Below are 15,550 nucleotides of genomic sequence, written 5' to 3'. Positions count from 1 at the left end.
ACTTACCAAGTCCACGAGTGAGGGTCGGGCTGGATCCTCCGAGAAGTCTTCTCCTTGCAGCGTCCCCGCGGCGTCTTCCGGCTCTTCATTCACTCTGCCAGGCATCGGGCCTGGGCAGAGCCGACTGCGCAAGACCGCACTACAAGCAGACATGCGCAGTCGGCTCTGCCCAGGCCCGATGCCTGGCAGAGTGAATGAAGAGCCGGAAGACGCTGCGGAGAAGCTGCACGGAGAAGACTTCTAAAGATAGGAGAAGAACCAGCGTTGATTAGCCGACTGTATAGCATTCGGCCAATCAATGCTGGTTCTGCATCAAACTTTTAAATTCAAACAGCAAGTGGTACTCGAACGAGTACGAGTATTTAGAATACCGCAGTATTCGATCGAACACCTACTCGATCGAGTACTACTTGCTCATCTCTAGTAGGTACTTGTCTTCCCAATGACATTGCAATTCTGGAACTTTCTTATAACTGTGTTGTGCCTTTCTACTGTAATTCTTCCTACACATGTATGAATAAATTGACAACTAGATGTTACATTGTCATAGGGGCGTGTCCTTGGGCACTCTTCACAGTGTCAGGTGCAGGGACACACCCCCAAGCAGTAATCTCGTTTATTCATCAATTTGTAGGTGGAGCAGCAGAGGAACCGCACATCATGCTAAGACAAGTTGCTTCAGAATAGTTATATTAAGGGGGTACTATTATGTTAGGTCCTATTTAGTAGAATGGATAGTGTGTTTTGGGAGAAGGTTGGGTTAGACATGTGTATATATATTGTGCAGAGTACTGGAGTCCCGCTATATCAGCCCCAGGTTTCTGACCTATATGTGATCCAGTGCGGGTCTGGAGTAGGCCTCAGCCCAGGTGTGGGTCAAAGGCTCGTTACTGGTCCATACAAGGTTGAAGATCCTGCACCTCAGGGCAGATCCAGGGAGTGAGAGGCGGCGTCTGGGTCTGTTCTGTTACCCTGATGAGACTGTGTCATGCTTGTTGGTTTGTTTGTGTGGCTGAGGCAAGCCACATGTATAGTTAGTTTATTACTATTTAGTTAGTTACTCAGACGAGCAGGATTGTCTTTCTTATGGTTTGCCCGAAGTTAAGGCTGTATTTTACTTTCAGACTCATTTTGTGCCTGAAGTCAAGGTTTATTTATTTTCCAGGTTTTTGCGTATTTTTTGTCCCTGTCTTTGACAGGCTGGGTCCGCACCACTACTGCTACCGAGCTATCTTCCCCACAATATACATAACCCTTTTAATACATTTCTATGATGAATGCGATATGTAAACCCATACAGACAGTGATGTCCCTGAGATCTGCACTTGAAGGCCAGATCATTACGTGTAATATAAAGTATATGAACTAAGTGCCTTTGTTTCATATCACTGTAAAGGTGCAAGTACTGCAGCTATTTCCACGCCACAGCAAATGCATATACATATAAGTCGTCTTTTTAACCACAGCTTTATGTTTTGCTGCAAAACTTCATGCATTGGGTGTGATTTTGTGCCACGTGTTGACCATAGGTTAGAGCCGTGACTACTTATTGCGGCACTATTACCATGTTACCACGTGAATATACTCTTACCATTCTTTTTTACTCCAATACTATAAGAGTCCCTTGTATCCGTATGTCTTACGAGATTCATTTTGGCCGCTGTTCTCCGCTCTGTAGATAAGAATGTCATCTGGCAGCGGCCTATGTGTGTAGGCCAAACATAAGACAAAGCCATTCTTTATATAAACTACTGCAACCCACATGTTTGTTCCCACTGCGCTGCGTGAGCTAGTGATGGCGCATACATAACTAAAAAGGTTAATACTTCATTGTAGCGTACAGTAGTTGTTTTCAGATGGACGGATCAGATCCCATCATCGCCTTCCTGGCATCGCACACGGGAAGTGTCGTCATTTCGTAAGAGGCAGAAATCTATTATGTAGATGATATTTGTTGTCCTTTTAGAGCGTTTTTCCCTTAGTGAATCACAGCCACCCACATATTACTCTTATTCCAGTTCTTCTGTGTTTTATATGAATGAACGCTCTCCTCGCATGAAATTATCAAGGAAGATGATGTCATGGGAGAATCTTAAGTAGTTGCAGAAGTTTCTCAATGTGTCATCTTTGTGCATCTCATTACAAAGTAAGAACATCTGATAGCAGGGTGAGCATCGACACCAAGGAGAAATACTGGAGTGATGTGATAACGTCACCCACAGATACAGAATAATCTTTATATTATTGTATCCTTGGCATGTCCATACAGCTCAGTTTTTTCTTTAAAGAATTTTTTTTTAGTTTTCTATTCAGAGGGTCATGAGAATATTATAACGTCACCATCACCATGGAGATTTTTTTTTTTTCTTACAAGAAAACAACAACTGCCCCGGTCCCATAAATACGTCACGAGATACTAATGTGTTCTTGTGTATAGCACACTTCTTACTGGAAACCTTTTATACTGTGCTATATACATATAATACCTTTGCAGTATTATAGATATATAAACAGTAATATAGGATGTAATCCGCACAGGATATTTACCATGTAGGATTTCCAGTGCAGAAAATGTTACAAAAGGGGCAAATCTGGTGTAAAAATTTGCAGCATAAATTAAAGGGATCCTATCATTAAAACTAATTTTTTTCCCTAACACGTAGGAATAGCCTTAAGAAAGGCTATTCTTCTCCTACCTTTAGATGTCTTCTCTGGCCCGCCGTTCGATATATAATCCAGTTTTTGTCGGTATGCAAATGAGTTCTCTCGCAGCACTGGGGGCGGGCCTCAGCACTCAAACAGCTCTGGGGGCGGGCCCCAGCACTCAAACAGCTCTGGGGGCGTCCCTAATCCTGCGAGAAAACTCTCCAGCACCTCCTCCATCTTCTTCAGGAAGGGGTCTTCTTTGCGTCTTCTTCCGGCGGTGGCTTGAAACTTCTAGGCCTGGGGCAGCTGACTGCGCATGCCTGCCGGCCACAAGTAAATGGCCGCTTACAATACTGTGTAGTTGGCTTTGCCCTAGGCCGAAGCCCAGAAATTTGAAGCCACCGTTGAAAGAAGAAGCGAAGAAGACCCTTTCCTGAAGAAGATGGACGTGGGGCTAATATTTGTTTACATGTCATCAATTTTGACACTATTGGAAAAACTTTGGCATTTCTGTGTCCTCCTTTCTCAAAATGTACTGTGGATGGATTAAAGAAGACCTGTCACCATGTCTGAAAAGCCCACTGACATACATCAGAATTTTATCCAATTCTGTTCAGCTATTCCAAAGATATAAGCCCTTTTAGTGCTGATACAATTTAGGGTATACTGGCCAATGGGCAGTAACTGCGCAGTTTGTAGTACACAGATCTCATGCTCAGAGAAATTGCATCAACACTAAAAGAATTTATATCTTTGGATGAGCAAAACACCAAAATGCTCAAGGTGAGAGGCCCTATGAGGTGTTTTCCAAGTTAGTGATTGGTCCTCTTTAAAGGGAGTTCCCCACAAACAACAAATCCTTATATTGTTGGGGCCTGAGTCCCCTACTCTTCATTACCAGCACATTGACAGTCGAGCATGCTTGCTGTTGCTCCATTCAGCTCCAAGAAGTTATACAAGACGGGATTTGTGTGTGAGGCCTAGTTCACATCTGCCTTTGGTATTCCGTTCCATTGGGTCCCCAGAACAGAATACCGAATGCGTTGACAATCTGCGAGCAGTGAAAGCATACGGACCGCATAGACTATAATGGGGTCCGTGTGTTTTCTGTGCGGTCTCCACACGAGTCATGCGGAAAGTAGTTCATGAAATACTTCTCTCTCATGTTCCGTGTGGACACCGTGCGGAAAACATGCAGACTCTCCGAACGCAGATGTGAACCAGGCCTGAAAGTGTGTGGAAGTATTGTATTTTTATTTTTTGATTGGAGCTAGTTTCTGATTTGCATGATCATTCACTACCTTTTCAGCTTTTTACATGGGAAACCCCTAGCAAATAACTTTTTTTAATTTCTAGAGCTGATTGAAGGTGCAAATTTTTAGCTGTTTTTTTTTTTTTATTATTATTATTATTTCATTATTGTTCTGGGGTACTTAGAACTTCTTGATCACTTTGTATTCATTATTTGGAGCCAAAGTCACCAAAATCAGCATTTTTGTTGTTGACGTTTAGCCTTTGTGATGTTCACTGTGCCTGTTATATAATATATTAGTGTTATAGTAAGGGTCTCTGTGAGCTTGGCAATATCAAGTACATGTTTAATTCTTCCTTTTTTTTTATTATGGATAATATATGGAACACCGTAGAGACTACAGAATTAGATGGGGGAGCACCACGTTTTGGCACCGCGTTATATAGATCTTAAATACAGCACAACAACATTTTCTCATATTTTCTTTTAGGCATATTTTCTTTTAGGCGGTCTACTGAATATAGGGGATCTGCAGTGCTCCTGTTCTGTCGGGAAGGGGTTAATAGGAGCACTGCAGATCCCCTACATTCAGCCAGGCTGAATTCCAAGTGGGGGAAAAAAAACTCAGTCCTCAATCTCAGGGAAGGGGCAGACAGACAACCAAAACACCCCCTCCCCTTCCCCAGCAACTACTGCACCCAAAAACTCCGACCATTTTAATTTTTTTAATTTTCCAGTAGCTGCTGCATTCCCCCCCCCTCCCCCTCGGCTTATACTCGAGTCAATAACTTTTCCCAGTTTTTTTGTGGTAAAATTAGGGGCCTCGGCTTATATTCAGGTCAGCTTATAGTCAAGTATATATGGTAATATTGTATTGATATGTAATATGTGTAATATGTACTTTTTTTCTTTTTAGCTTTTTCAGGATTTTCTACAAATACAAAATATGATCCACATCAAATCAAGGCTGAAATAGCCGGTCGCAGAGACAGGGTAAGTCCTGATAATGAATATTAAGCCATTTTGTCTTTACATAGAAAAAAGTCCTGTTCATCAATTGCATATTTCACTAGAGTTATAGGGAAGTAAAAAGGGTCTACTTGAAAACTATCACTGTTGCAAATTGCTGTAAAGCATTGACTTTCACTTATGCATGCTTACTATGTTGCTTCAATTTTACTCTTCTTTAGGCTAAGGCCCCACATAGCGAGACGCAGCAAAGAAAAAAAATGCAGATAAACCATGGCGGAAATGCATTGCATTTTTTTTTCTGCAGCGTTTCTCATTGCATTTTCGCAGAATTTTCCTTTGCAGACTCTCTGCCCCTATTACACCTATACGGAAAATGATAATTGACATGCTGCAGTTTTCTCTGCTGCGGCCAAAATGCTGCATTTTTACAATGTGAGGTTTATAAGCCTGAGGCCTCGTTCATATCTGCATTGGTATTCCGTCTGGGGGAGTCCGCATGAGGTCCCCCCCCCCCCCCCCAACGGAATACCAAATGCAACTGCAAGTGGTGTGCCAGTGAAAGCACACGGACCCTATAGACTATCATGGAGTGCATGTGCTTGCCACCAGATCTCCTCAGGGATCATGCGGACAGGAAAGTAGTTCACAATCTATTTTTTTGTCTGCATGATTCGCACGCGGAAAGCACACGGACCATATTATAGTCTATGGGGTCCGTGTGCTTTCACTGGCACACCACTTGCAGTTGCGTTCGGTATTCCGTTCAGGGGGTCCCCATGTGAACTCCCCGAATGGAATACCGAACGCAGATGTGAAAGAAGGGTAAGTGTTTGTTCTGTTTAGCAAAATCTGTAAAAAAAAAATCAACCCCTACTGACGGGTATAGCGCTGTGTCCTCTTCACTGGGGGTTCCAGAAGTTGGGCCCTACCAGACATAAAGCAGTGGCATAATCTACTAATAGGTCGTTGATTTGTAAAAAGGTATTTTAGAATGTATCTATTCTTATTTCTTATAAATTTCTGCCAGTTCAGAAAATTCCAAGGGCATGATCTATTGGGCTTAGAAAGTGGAAACCTGAGTTATTACCACGTGCATTCTCTGAAAGTTTGTGAAATATCTATTATTTCTTAGCTTTCTAGGTTAAAACGAGAGCTGACATTGATGAAGCAAGAACTTCAGTTCAAAGAGAAGGGAGTGGAGACTCTGCAAGAGTAAGTTTGTGACATATTCTATACTTACCTCCATTGTAACCTGTCATACATAGACCGTGCTCTGGGCGTCCATGTGTGTTCTACTTTCTTTCTATTATCTATCTATTGGTTTTTAGAACAATTTCAGTACATAAACATACTGTCAGCTTTTACATGCGGTAGTGTGGTTGGGATCCACAATACCGAGGGGGCCCATCAGAGAGAACCTAACCCAGCTTGAACACTTGTCATATTATAATGGGTGTTGGTCACTTTTGTAGTGATTATTTTTCCACGGACCTTATAACACCATTAAAGGAGTGCGTAAGGAAAGAACCACAGTATTGTGGAAAGGAAAATAGGACACAAATTCAGTTTTTTTCATACTTACAAATGCAATACCCAGAACAACATTCTGAATATGAACAGTTTATAGATACCTGTATGACTCCGTGGCCCCTTAAATAGCTAATCAGGGGAGGGGGTCTCAAAAGTTGGAACCCCACTGATGTAATAATGAGTACTTATCCTAAAGGGGCATTCACACGGAGTAACGCCGGGCGTGTATCACAGCCGTACACGCCGGCGTTACGGCAGACTGCCGAACACTTCCCATTCACTTCAATAGGAGCGCTCGTAAATGCCGCTGTTACGAGCGCTCCCATTGAAGTGAATGGGAAGTGTTCGGCAGTCTGCCGTAACGCCGGCGTGTACGGCTGTGATACACGCCAGGCGTTACTCTGTGTGAATGCCCCCTTAGGGTAGCAGCACACGAATGGGTTTCACTCGTGAAATTCGGTCCGTGTGTTAGCCAGATTTACCGGCTTCAACTTCATGCCTGGAGCGTGATCCCTAACAGTATAGTTATCTATGATGCTAGGAGTCCCATCGACCTACTGTCCTGTACTGTAATTGGTACACGACAGTCACTGGGACGCGGGGAGTCCTACCATCATAGATAAATATACTACTAGGAGTCTCGCTCCAGGCATGAAGTTCAAGCTGGTAAATCTGGCTAACACATGGACCAAGTTTCACGAGTGAGGTTGAGGCCCCCACATTGCGGAAACGCAGCTTTTTTTGTTGCAGATTTTGCTGCGTTACTTGAGCCAAAGCGAGAAGTGGATTGAGTAGAAGGTAGAAGCATTAGAACATCCTATATATTTCTCATTTCTTTAGTAGCCATTCTTCGCTTTGGCTCAAAAAAACGCAACAAAAAAAGCTGCGTTTCCGTAACATGGGGCCTCAGCCTGAAACTCGGTGGTGTGCTGTTACCCTAAGGAATGGTAAGTGTTAGAGATGAGAGAGTAGTACTTGATCGAGTAGGTGTTCGATCGAATACTACGGTATTCAAAATACTTGTACTCGATCGAGTACCACTCGCTATTCGAATGTAAAAGTTCGATGCAGAACCAGCATTGATTGGCCGAATGCTATACAGTCAGCCAATCAATGCTGGTTCTTCTCAGTGCCGACTGCGCATGTCCGCTTGTAGTGTGGGCATGTGCATTCGGCTCTGCCCAGGCCCGATGCCTGGCAGAGTGAATGAAGAGCCGGAAGACGCCGCGGGGAAGCTGCAAGGAGGAGACTGCTCGGAGGATCCAGCCCGACCCTCACTCGTGGACTTGGTAAGTATAATTTGATCGAACGTTGCCTACCCCTGAAACAAACATTTTCCCCCATAGACTATAATAGGGTTCGATATTCGATTCGAGTAGTCGAATATTGAGGGGCTACTCGAAACGAATATCGAACTTCGAACATTTTACTGTTCGCTCATCTCTAGTAAGGGTGTCACGAGCACAGTCAGCAGGGGACCTATTTTAACATTTACTATGGAACTTTTTCTCTCTTTCCAAGCACCAGATTATTTCACTACATAAGATGACAGCAAAAAAATAAATAAAATAAAACCATTTCCCATTACTAACACGTCTTCTCTTATTCTTCTTCTCTTATTTCACATTTAGATGCAAAATTACCCCTCAAGAATACCTACCAAATAGGATTGCTAGCATTTGCCACGAGTGGCTACCTTGCTTTACAATTCTGTCCAACCTGCTCTTTGCAGCTTTTTTTTATTTGTTGCAATGCTGACTCAGTTCTCCCTCCTCCCAGGATGAGTCCTCTTAGCCAGTATTCCACAAGGACCCAAACATGTAATTCCTTCCTACTGAACGCATAGCTGAGAGGACATTACAGCTCTGGCAGTGTAGGGAATTTCCATCTGGGCTAGTGTTTAGTTTAGAAAATCTTAGCATACTTTAAGAACAGGGTGGCATTGTTAAGGAACTCGTAGAGAAGCCATAGATTATATGTATGTAGCACAAGACACGAGCCCACGAGAAAACACCAGATATGGCCGGTGCCCTGAGATAACAGTAAAACACACAGAAGTGACTTAGAAACAAAAAGGCCATTGTTAATGGTAATGGGACAGGTCCTGTTTATAAAAAAAAAAAAAAAAAAAAAAGCCCTGGCCTCTCAACAGTACCTGCTGTTGATAGAAGGGTAGCAGGAAGAAAGCTGTGGTTAGCTGGAGGCCTTCTGCCAGCCGTGATGATGTAAAAGGCCAGATTCACAACAAAACTTTCCATTCTTCTGGTAGGTAATCTATGGCTTTACATGGGAGGTGTCTAATGCTGCTGGCAGCTATTTCTTCAAGATGGGATTTTAAAAATAGGACTCCGAGGATTAAACCATTCCAAGGGCAGCTTACTCACGGGGTTAATTTATTCGGCATATCCTCCGACTTGACATTAATGAATGAGGTTGTAAAAAGTAGATATTGTTTTATGGCCACTATGTGCTTTAGGCTGGGAAAGGTGATTTTTTTTCTCTTTCTCTGTTTTACTCGAAGTGAGGTTATTGCTCAGAAATGCACGTAGCCTTACAGATGAGAGAAAGACCAGCTAGGAAACATTAGAGCCATAAATCCACATGGTATCTGGAGCGATAGATAGAAGAGAGCTTCTTCACCTGTCCTGTGGGAATTGTTGCAATTTTATTGAAAAAGCATGGAGGCATTATAATCGAAACATCCCATGTATGGCACGTACTAGTTTGCTTTTCTGGTCCAAATCTTATACATTTTTCTTAATATTTATATCACAAAGGTATTAAGAATAAATAAATGGTTGAAAGAACAGGATAAGACCATTGTAGTGCACCATTAGCACCTATGGGCATTATGATGGGGTGACTTGTTCTAGTATTAGGGTAAGTTCACACGGGGTTTTTTGGTCTGGAACGTGAGGCAGAGGTCGCCTCACCAAAATACGGGTAGCTTCGACTGGATGCTGTTGCGGTGCACTGACATCCAGTCATGCACTACGCTCCGGATTAGGCCCAAATGAATGGGCTTAGTCAGGGCTCGTTCACATCTGCGCCCGGTCTCTGTTTTGCAGGTTTCCGTTTCCTGCATAAAACAGAGGCAGGATACGGAAACCTGCAGGACTCTTTCTCACCCATTCATTGGAATGGGTGAGAAAGCTGTCCGGCCGTGAGCGGCGGTGAGTGTTTTATGCTCTCCGCCGCGAAACTGTTTTTTTTAATCCGGACACAGAGTCGGACATGCAGTACTCTGTGTCCGGTTTTAAAAAAACGGTTTCGCGGCGGAGAGCATAAAACGCTCACGGCCGGACCCTGTCTGTGGTTTCCGTCTTCTTGCATGCAGAAGACGGAAACCACAGAATGCAGGCCCAAACGCAGGTGTGAACCTAGCGTCAGGAGGAAGTGTCTTTAGGCGGATGTCGCAAGGTGAATCCACCTGAAAGAATGAGCATGTCACTTCTTTTTTTCTGGGAGCTGGAACAAACTGGAAAAAGAACTGACCAACTCCCATTGATTTCAATGGGAGCCGTCTTTTTGGTCAGGATATTGAGGCGGATACGGCCTCCAAATCCTGACCAAAATACCCCGTGTGACCTTACCCTTAGTCATGGTGGAAAACTGTCAGGAAGAGCGGCCTACATGGAAGTGGAGGATTTGGCTTATTTGTCTTTACATTATTAGGTACCATTATTGTTACTGAAAAATGAGAAAAAAAATTCCAGTAAGAAACACTGGAAGAAAATACACAAAAAAGGAAGACTCACCAATTTGATATCCGACTTTACTTTGATCCTATGTTGTCTCACATTGCAATCAAACTGACAAAAATGTATAAAGAATTCCCATATGTGAGTCCCAAGAGGTCAGCCATTTCCCCCCTCCTTCTCACCAACCTATGTCTGGCACTAAAACAGCTGGCTTCCTTCCCCCACTGCTCTGTCTGCAATAGCAGACCACAACAGATCTGTCTGGGATCCATCAGAAAGGAAGCCTGAATGCGAATATCAGCATTGTCTCCGATACAGTACGTCTTCTCCTGCTCATGTACTGTGCTTTGTAAAATTTATAGACAAATGTGGAAAATATCTACAAGAAAAAATGCTTTCAAACATAGAATCATTAATAGTTTATTTTTCCCAATTAGCAAAATACAAAGTTCATGATCCAAAGAAAAATGTAAATCCCATCAATATTGGTCGAGACCAGCCTTTGCCTGAACAAATCATCAGTTCCTCCAGGGACACTTGTAGACAGTTAAAGGACCTCGGCAGGGAGGTTGTTACAAACATCTTGGAGAACCAGTCACAGATCTTCTTGTTAAAATCCTTCTGTCTCTTCATGCAATCCTAGACGGACTAGATGATGTTGAGGTTTGGACTCTAGGGGGGGCCATATCATCACTTCCAGGACTCCTCCAACAAAGGGCAACATACACTGTCTACCAATAAGTATTTGGACACCCATGCAAATGAAGATATCTGCAGCGTCACACCTTCCACCATTAAATATTGTGTAGGAAACAGCATTGGCATTAGTCGCATGCAAGATGCCACGAAGTGAAGAGTTGTCTGATTTCGAGGAAGGGGTAATTGTGGGGTACCACAGAAATGGTCCATCCTTAAGGGACATAGCAAGTGAACTGAATTACCCAAAATTGACAGTGGCCTATGTGATTAGGTGGAAGGTGAACGGTGATTGTCGGAATGTGCCCCGAGTCGGCAGACCCCCGAAACTGGGAGATAGAGACCGACGGGTGCTGGTCTGAGAAACCGCACCCAACCGATGGCTCACATACATCAGGAGTATCACCAGGCATCTGGGAGTATTGTGTCGATCAACACCATCCGTTAGGAAGCATCTGCTGGGGTCTACCAACTATTGGATAGGAATAAATGTTGTTTTTCTATTCTACCACAGGCGTCCAAATACTTATTGGTAGACAGTGTATATATCTGCCTGGCCTGACTTATGGAGTGCCTTTTATATGAGAAGTTACTCAGAAGGAGCAACCCCTTTAAATACGTCTTTACTATTGATATTAGCAGCTCTGCATTATTATAAGCTATGTTGATGTAAAGGAGCTATAAACACAATCCTATGAAGAAAATGTCCCTGTTGAGCAATATTGAAGGTCCTTTATTTTTCTTTGTCTTTATTTTTGAAGGATTGATCGCAAGATGTCAAGCGCTCATACAAACTATAAGCTAGATGAGGCGCAAGCAATAATGAGTGAACTGCGAACAATACGGCAAGCAATCTGTTTGGGAGAGAAGGAACGTCGTGATCTCATGCAGGTATGGATGTAGAACTAAAGATTTTACTCTAGATCCAGACAGTGGCAAAGTTAAGGTACAGTATAATGACATAAATAGTCCATGGTTATGTAAAGGGCAATCTGTAACATGGCGCACCGCAGATCTGCAGGAATATAAAACCACATGAGTATGTAGTGGAGGAAACCTACATGGAAAGCGTCTCACTTTACCAATTGTGTTGAGAAAAAAAGATTATACTTTGGTGTCTATAGACCTCATGTCCTGGTTATTTTTCAATGTCTTATGTGTTACAACTTTAAAATGTCCTACTTACATTCAGAACCGACAGGAGACGGAAACCCGGCAGACAGTGTCCGTCCGTGAGCGCCTGTGAGCGTTTTGTGGTCTCTGCAGCAAAACAGTTTTTATTTTTAACTGGACACAAAGTTCTGCATGTCCGACTTTGTGTCCGGTTAAAAAAAAAAAGCGTATTAGCCGTGGAGGCCACAAAACACTCACCTTGCAAACCCATTCAAATGAATGGGTTTGAAAAGTGACTGCCAATTTCCGTCTCCTGTCCGGTTTCTCAGGCAGAAGACGGAAACCTTAAAGCGGAGCGCAGGTGTGAACCCGCCCTTGTGTGGTAAATGTAGCAGATTTTAACCTTTAGTTCCATAGTTATTGGATTGATAAAAGACCCAGGTCCTTCACATTCAGCCATTTTATACTTATCCAAGGTTCTCGAGGGGGAAGGCAAAATCCTCACTGTTAGTGGCACAGATCCAATTTGCCATAAGTGGAAAAATTCCTTCCAGACCCCTGCCGGCATCCTTCTACATTAATACCAGTTTTCCTGTATGTTGTAGTTTATAAGGAATATACCTGGTCCATTTTAGAAGCTTGCTACACTTTACCCCATTACTAAATCCTACAGAACATATTCTATAATGTTACAGTCCGGACATATTTATATAAGGATATCATAGCCCCCTCAGCCTTCTCTGCTCGAGACTAAGTAAATTTAGTTTTGATAGCCTTCCCACTTACAGTCCTATGAAAAAGTTTGGGCACCCCTATTAATCTTAATCATTTTTAGTTCTAAATATTTTGGTGTTTGCAACAGCCATTTCAGTTTGATATATCTAATAACTGATGGACACAGTAATATTTCAGGATTGAAATGAGGTTTATTGTACTAACAGAAAATGTGCAATATGCATTAAACCAAAATTTGACCGTTGCAAAAGTATGGGTACCTCAACAGAAAAGTGACATTAATATTTAGTAGATCCTCCTTTGGTAAAGATAACAGCCTCTAGTCGCTTCCTGTAGCTTTTAATCAGTTCCTGGATCCTGGATAAAGGTATTTTGGACCATTCCTCTTTACAAAACAATTCAAGTTCAGTTAAGTTTGATGGTCGCCGAGCATGGACAGCCCGCTTCAAATCATCCCACAGATGTTCAATGATAATCAGGTTTGGGGACTGGGATGGCCATTCCAGAACATTGTAATTGTTCCTCTGCATTAATGCCTGAGTCGATTTGGAGCAGTGTTTTGGATCATTGTCTTGCTGAAATATCCATCCCTGGCGTAACTTCAACTTCGTCACTGTTTCTTGAACATTATTCTCAAGAATCTGCTGATACTGAGTGGAATCCATGCAACCCTCAACTTTAACAAGATTCCCGGTGCCGGCATTGGCCACACAGCCCCAAAGCATGATGGAACCGCCACCAAATTTTACAGTGGGTAGCAAATGTTTTTCTTGGAATGCTGTTTTTTTGGACGCCATGCATAATGCCTTTTTGTATGACCAAACAACTCAATCTTTGTTTCATCAGTCCACAGGACCTTCTTCCAAAATGAAGCTGGCTTGTCCATATGTGCTTTTGCATACCTCAGGTGACTGTTTGTGGTGTGCTTGCAGAAACGGCTTCTTTCTCATCACTGTCCCATACAGCTTTTCCTTATGCAAAGTGCACTGTATTGTTGACCGATGCACAGTGACACCATCTGCAGCAAGATGATGCTGCAGCTCTTTGGAGGTGGTCTGTGGATTGTCCTTGGCTGTTCTCACCATTCTTCTTCTCTGCCTTTCTGATATTTTTCTTGGCCTGCCACTTCTGGGCTTAACAAGAACTGTCCCTGTGGTCTTCCATTTCCTTACTATGGTCCTCACAGTGGAAACTGACAGGTTAAATCTCTGAGACAACGTTTTGTATCCTTCCCCTGAACAACTATGTTGAACAATCTTTGTTTTCAGATCATTTGAGAGCGGGCAGTCCATGCTCGGTGACCATCAAACTTAACTGAACTTGAATTGTTTTGTAAAGAGGAATGGTCCAAAATACCTTTATCCGGGATCCAGGGACTGATTAAAAGCTACAGGAAGCGACTAGAGGCTGTTATCTTTGCAAAAGGAGGATCTACTAAATATTAATATCACTTTTCTGCTGAGGTGCCCATACTTTTGCACCGGGCAAATTTTCGTTTAATGCATATTGCACATTTTCTGTTAGTACAATAAACCTCATTTCAATCCTGAAATATTACTGTGTCCATCAGTTATTAGATATATCAAACTGAAATGGCTGTTGCAAACACCAAAATATTTAGAACTAAAAATGATTAAGATTAATAGGGGTGCCCAAACTTTTTCATTGGACTGTATGTAACACCTTCCATACCATGTATTAACTTTCCTGCTTATTTTCAACTCTCTGATGTCCGACATCTTTGCTGATTCCCAAAACTGCATGGCATAGTTACGATGCTCCATTATTAGTAAATCTGCCGCTTTGGACCAAATTTACTAATAGATAGACAGTCTGCAAATGCACCAGATTTATCTCTGTGGCTGATCCTGGATTATAAATTTGGCATATCTTTAGACTGTCTAGTCTAAATTTATACAATCTATAAATTGGCTGACTTTGAGGCAGAATTTTCTCACATAATTTTGGTGGATTTTTGAGGCTTTAAAACACCACTCCCTTTTTTGAGAAGTCACAAGCACATGTCTTGCAAGTTGAAAAGCTTTGGCTTCACACGTAGTTCGCCTCAAAATCCTGACCAAAAAGACGGCTCCCATTTAAATCAACGGGAGCCGGTCAGTTCTTTTTTTCCGGGAGCCATTTGTTCCGGCTCCCAGAAAAAAGTATTAACGTGCTCATTCTTCAGGCAGATGCGCCTCACGAATCCGCCTGAACACACTCCATCCTCCCGAGTAGGCCCATTCATTGGGTCTGATCCGTAGTGGAGTGCGCAACTGGATGGCGGTGCCCCCTCAGTTTTCCTGACCAAAAAAAAACTTGCTTGAATCCGGCCTTTAGCTTATGCTAGATACACAGAGTGGCGCTGAAGTTTGCCAAGGATACACAACATTTTCCCAAGTGTCTAGTTGTACCCGCAGGAGTAAATGTGGGGCATTGTGTTTAACATGACGCTGGATACTTTGTGTTGGAGTTTAGCGTAGTCAGATTCAGCGACACAAATCGAGTAATACGGTACTTCGACTGATCCATACCTTGTACCTGTTATAGTTCTCAAGGTTTTTGTGTGACACTTTTTGGAAATAAGATGCAGGCCAAACTCTTTTGTCTTAAGTAAAACAGTTTGGTATATTTATCTATCTTTGTTCTCTATCCTGTGTGATCAATTCTTTATAGATATACACTTTGGAGAGAATTTAGTAAAATGACAATTTTCGCCAGACTTTCTGCAGATATAAAGGATGATAAATTCCTGATAGATATAGCTAAGGGTAAGTTCAGACGGAGTAACGTGCCGCGTGATGTGGCACGTATACGGCATGTGAGACTTTGCGTGCCGTAAAAGCTCCCATTCATTTCAGTGGGAGTTAGGATCGTATATGCCGCGTTATTTTGCGGCTGTGATTTT

General features: G+C 42.6%; 1 protein-coding gene across 1 annotated transcript in view; it reads left to right on the top strand.

Moving 5' to 3' along the window:
* Positions 1-15,550, top strand: part of WWC3 (WWC family member 3) — a 117,015-nt gene that overhangs the window by 59,441 nt on the left and 42,024 nt on the right. Inside the window, exons 4-6 of the mRNA XM_075263648.1 lie at positions 4,815-4,891; positions 6,003-6,082; positions 11,559-11,688. Coding sequence (XP_075119749.1) covers positions 4,815-4,891; positions 6,003-6,082; positions 11,559-11,688 — 287 coding nt within the window. The remainder of the gene's footprint in view (positions 1-4,814; positions 4,892-6,002; positions 6,083-11,558; positions 11,689-15,550) is intronic.

This window comes from Leptodactylus fuscus, chromosome 2 (genome assembly GCF_031893055.1).
Source record: "Leptodactylus fuscus isolate aLepFus1 chromosome 2, aLepFus1.hap2, whole genome shotgun sequence".
Classification (NCBI taxonomy): Eukaryota; Metazoa; Chordata; class Amphibia; order Anura; family Leptodactylidae; genus Leptodactylus; species Leptodactylus fuscus.
This window is presented reverse-complemented; position numbering and strand designations above follow the sequence as displayed.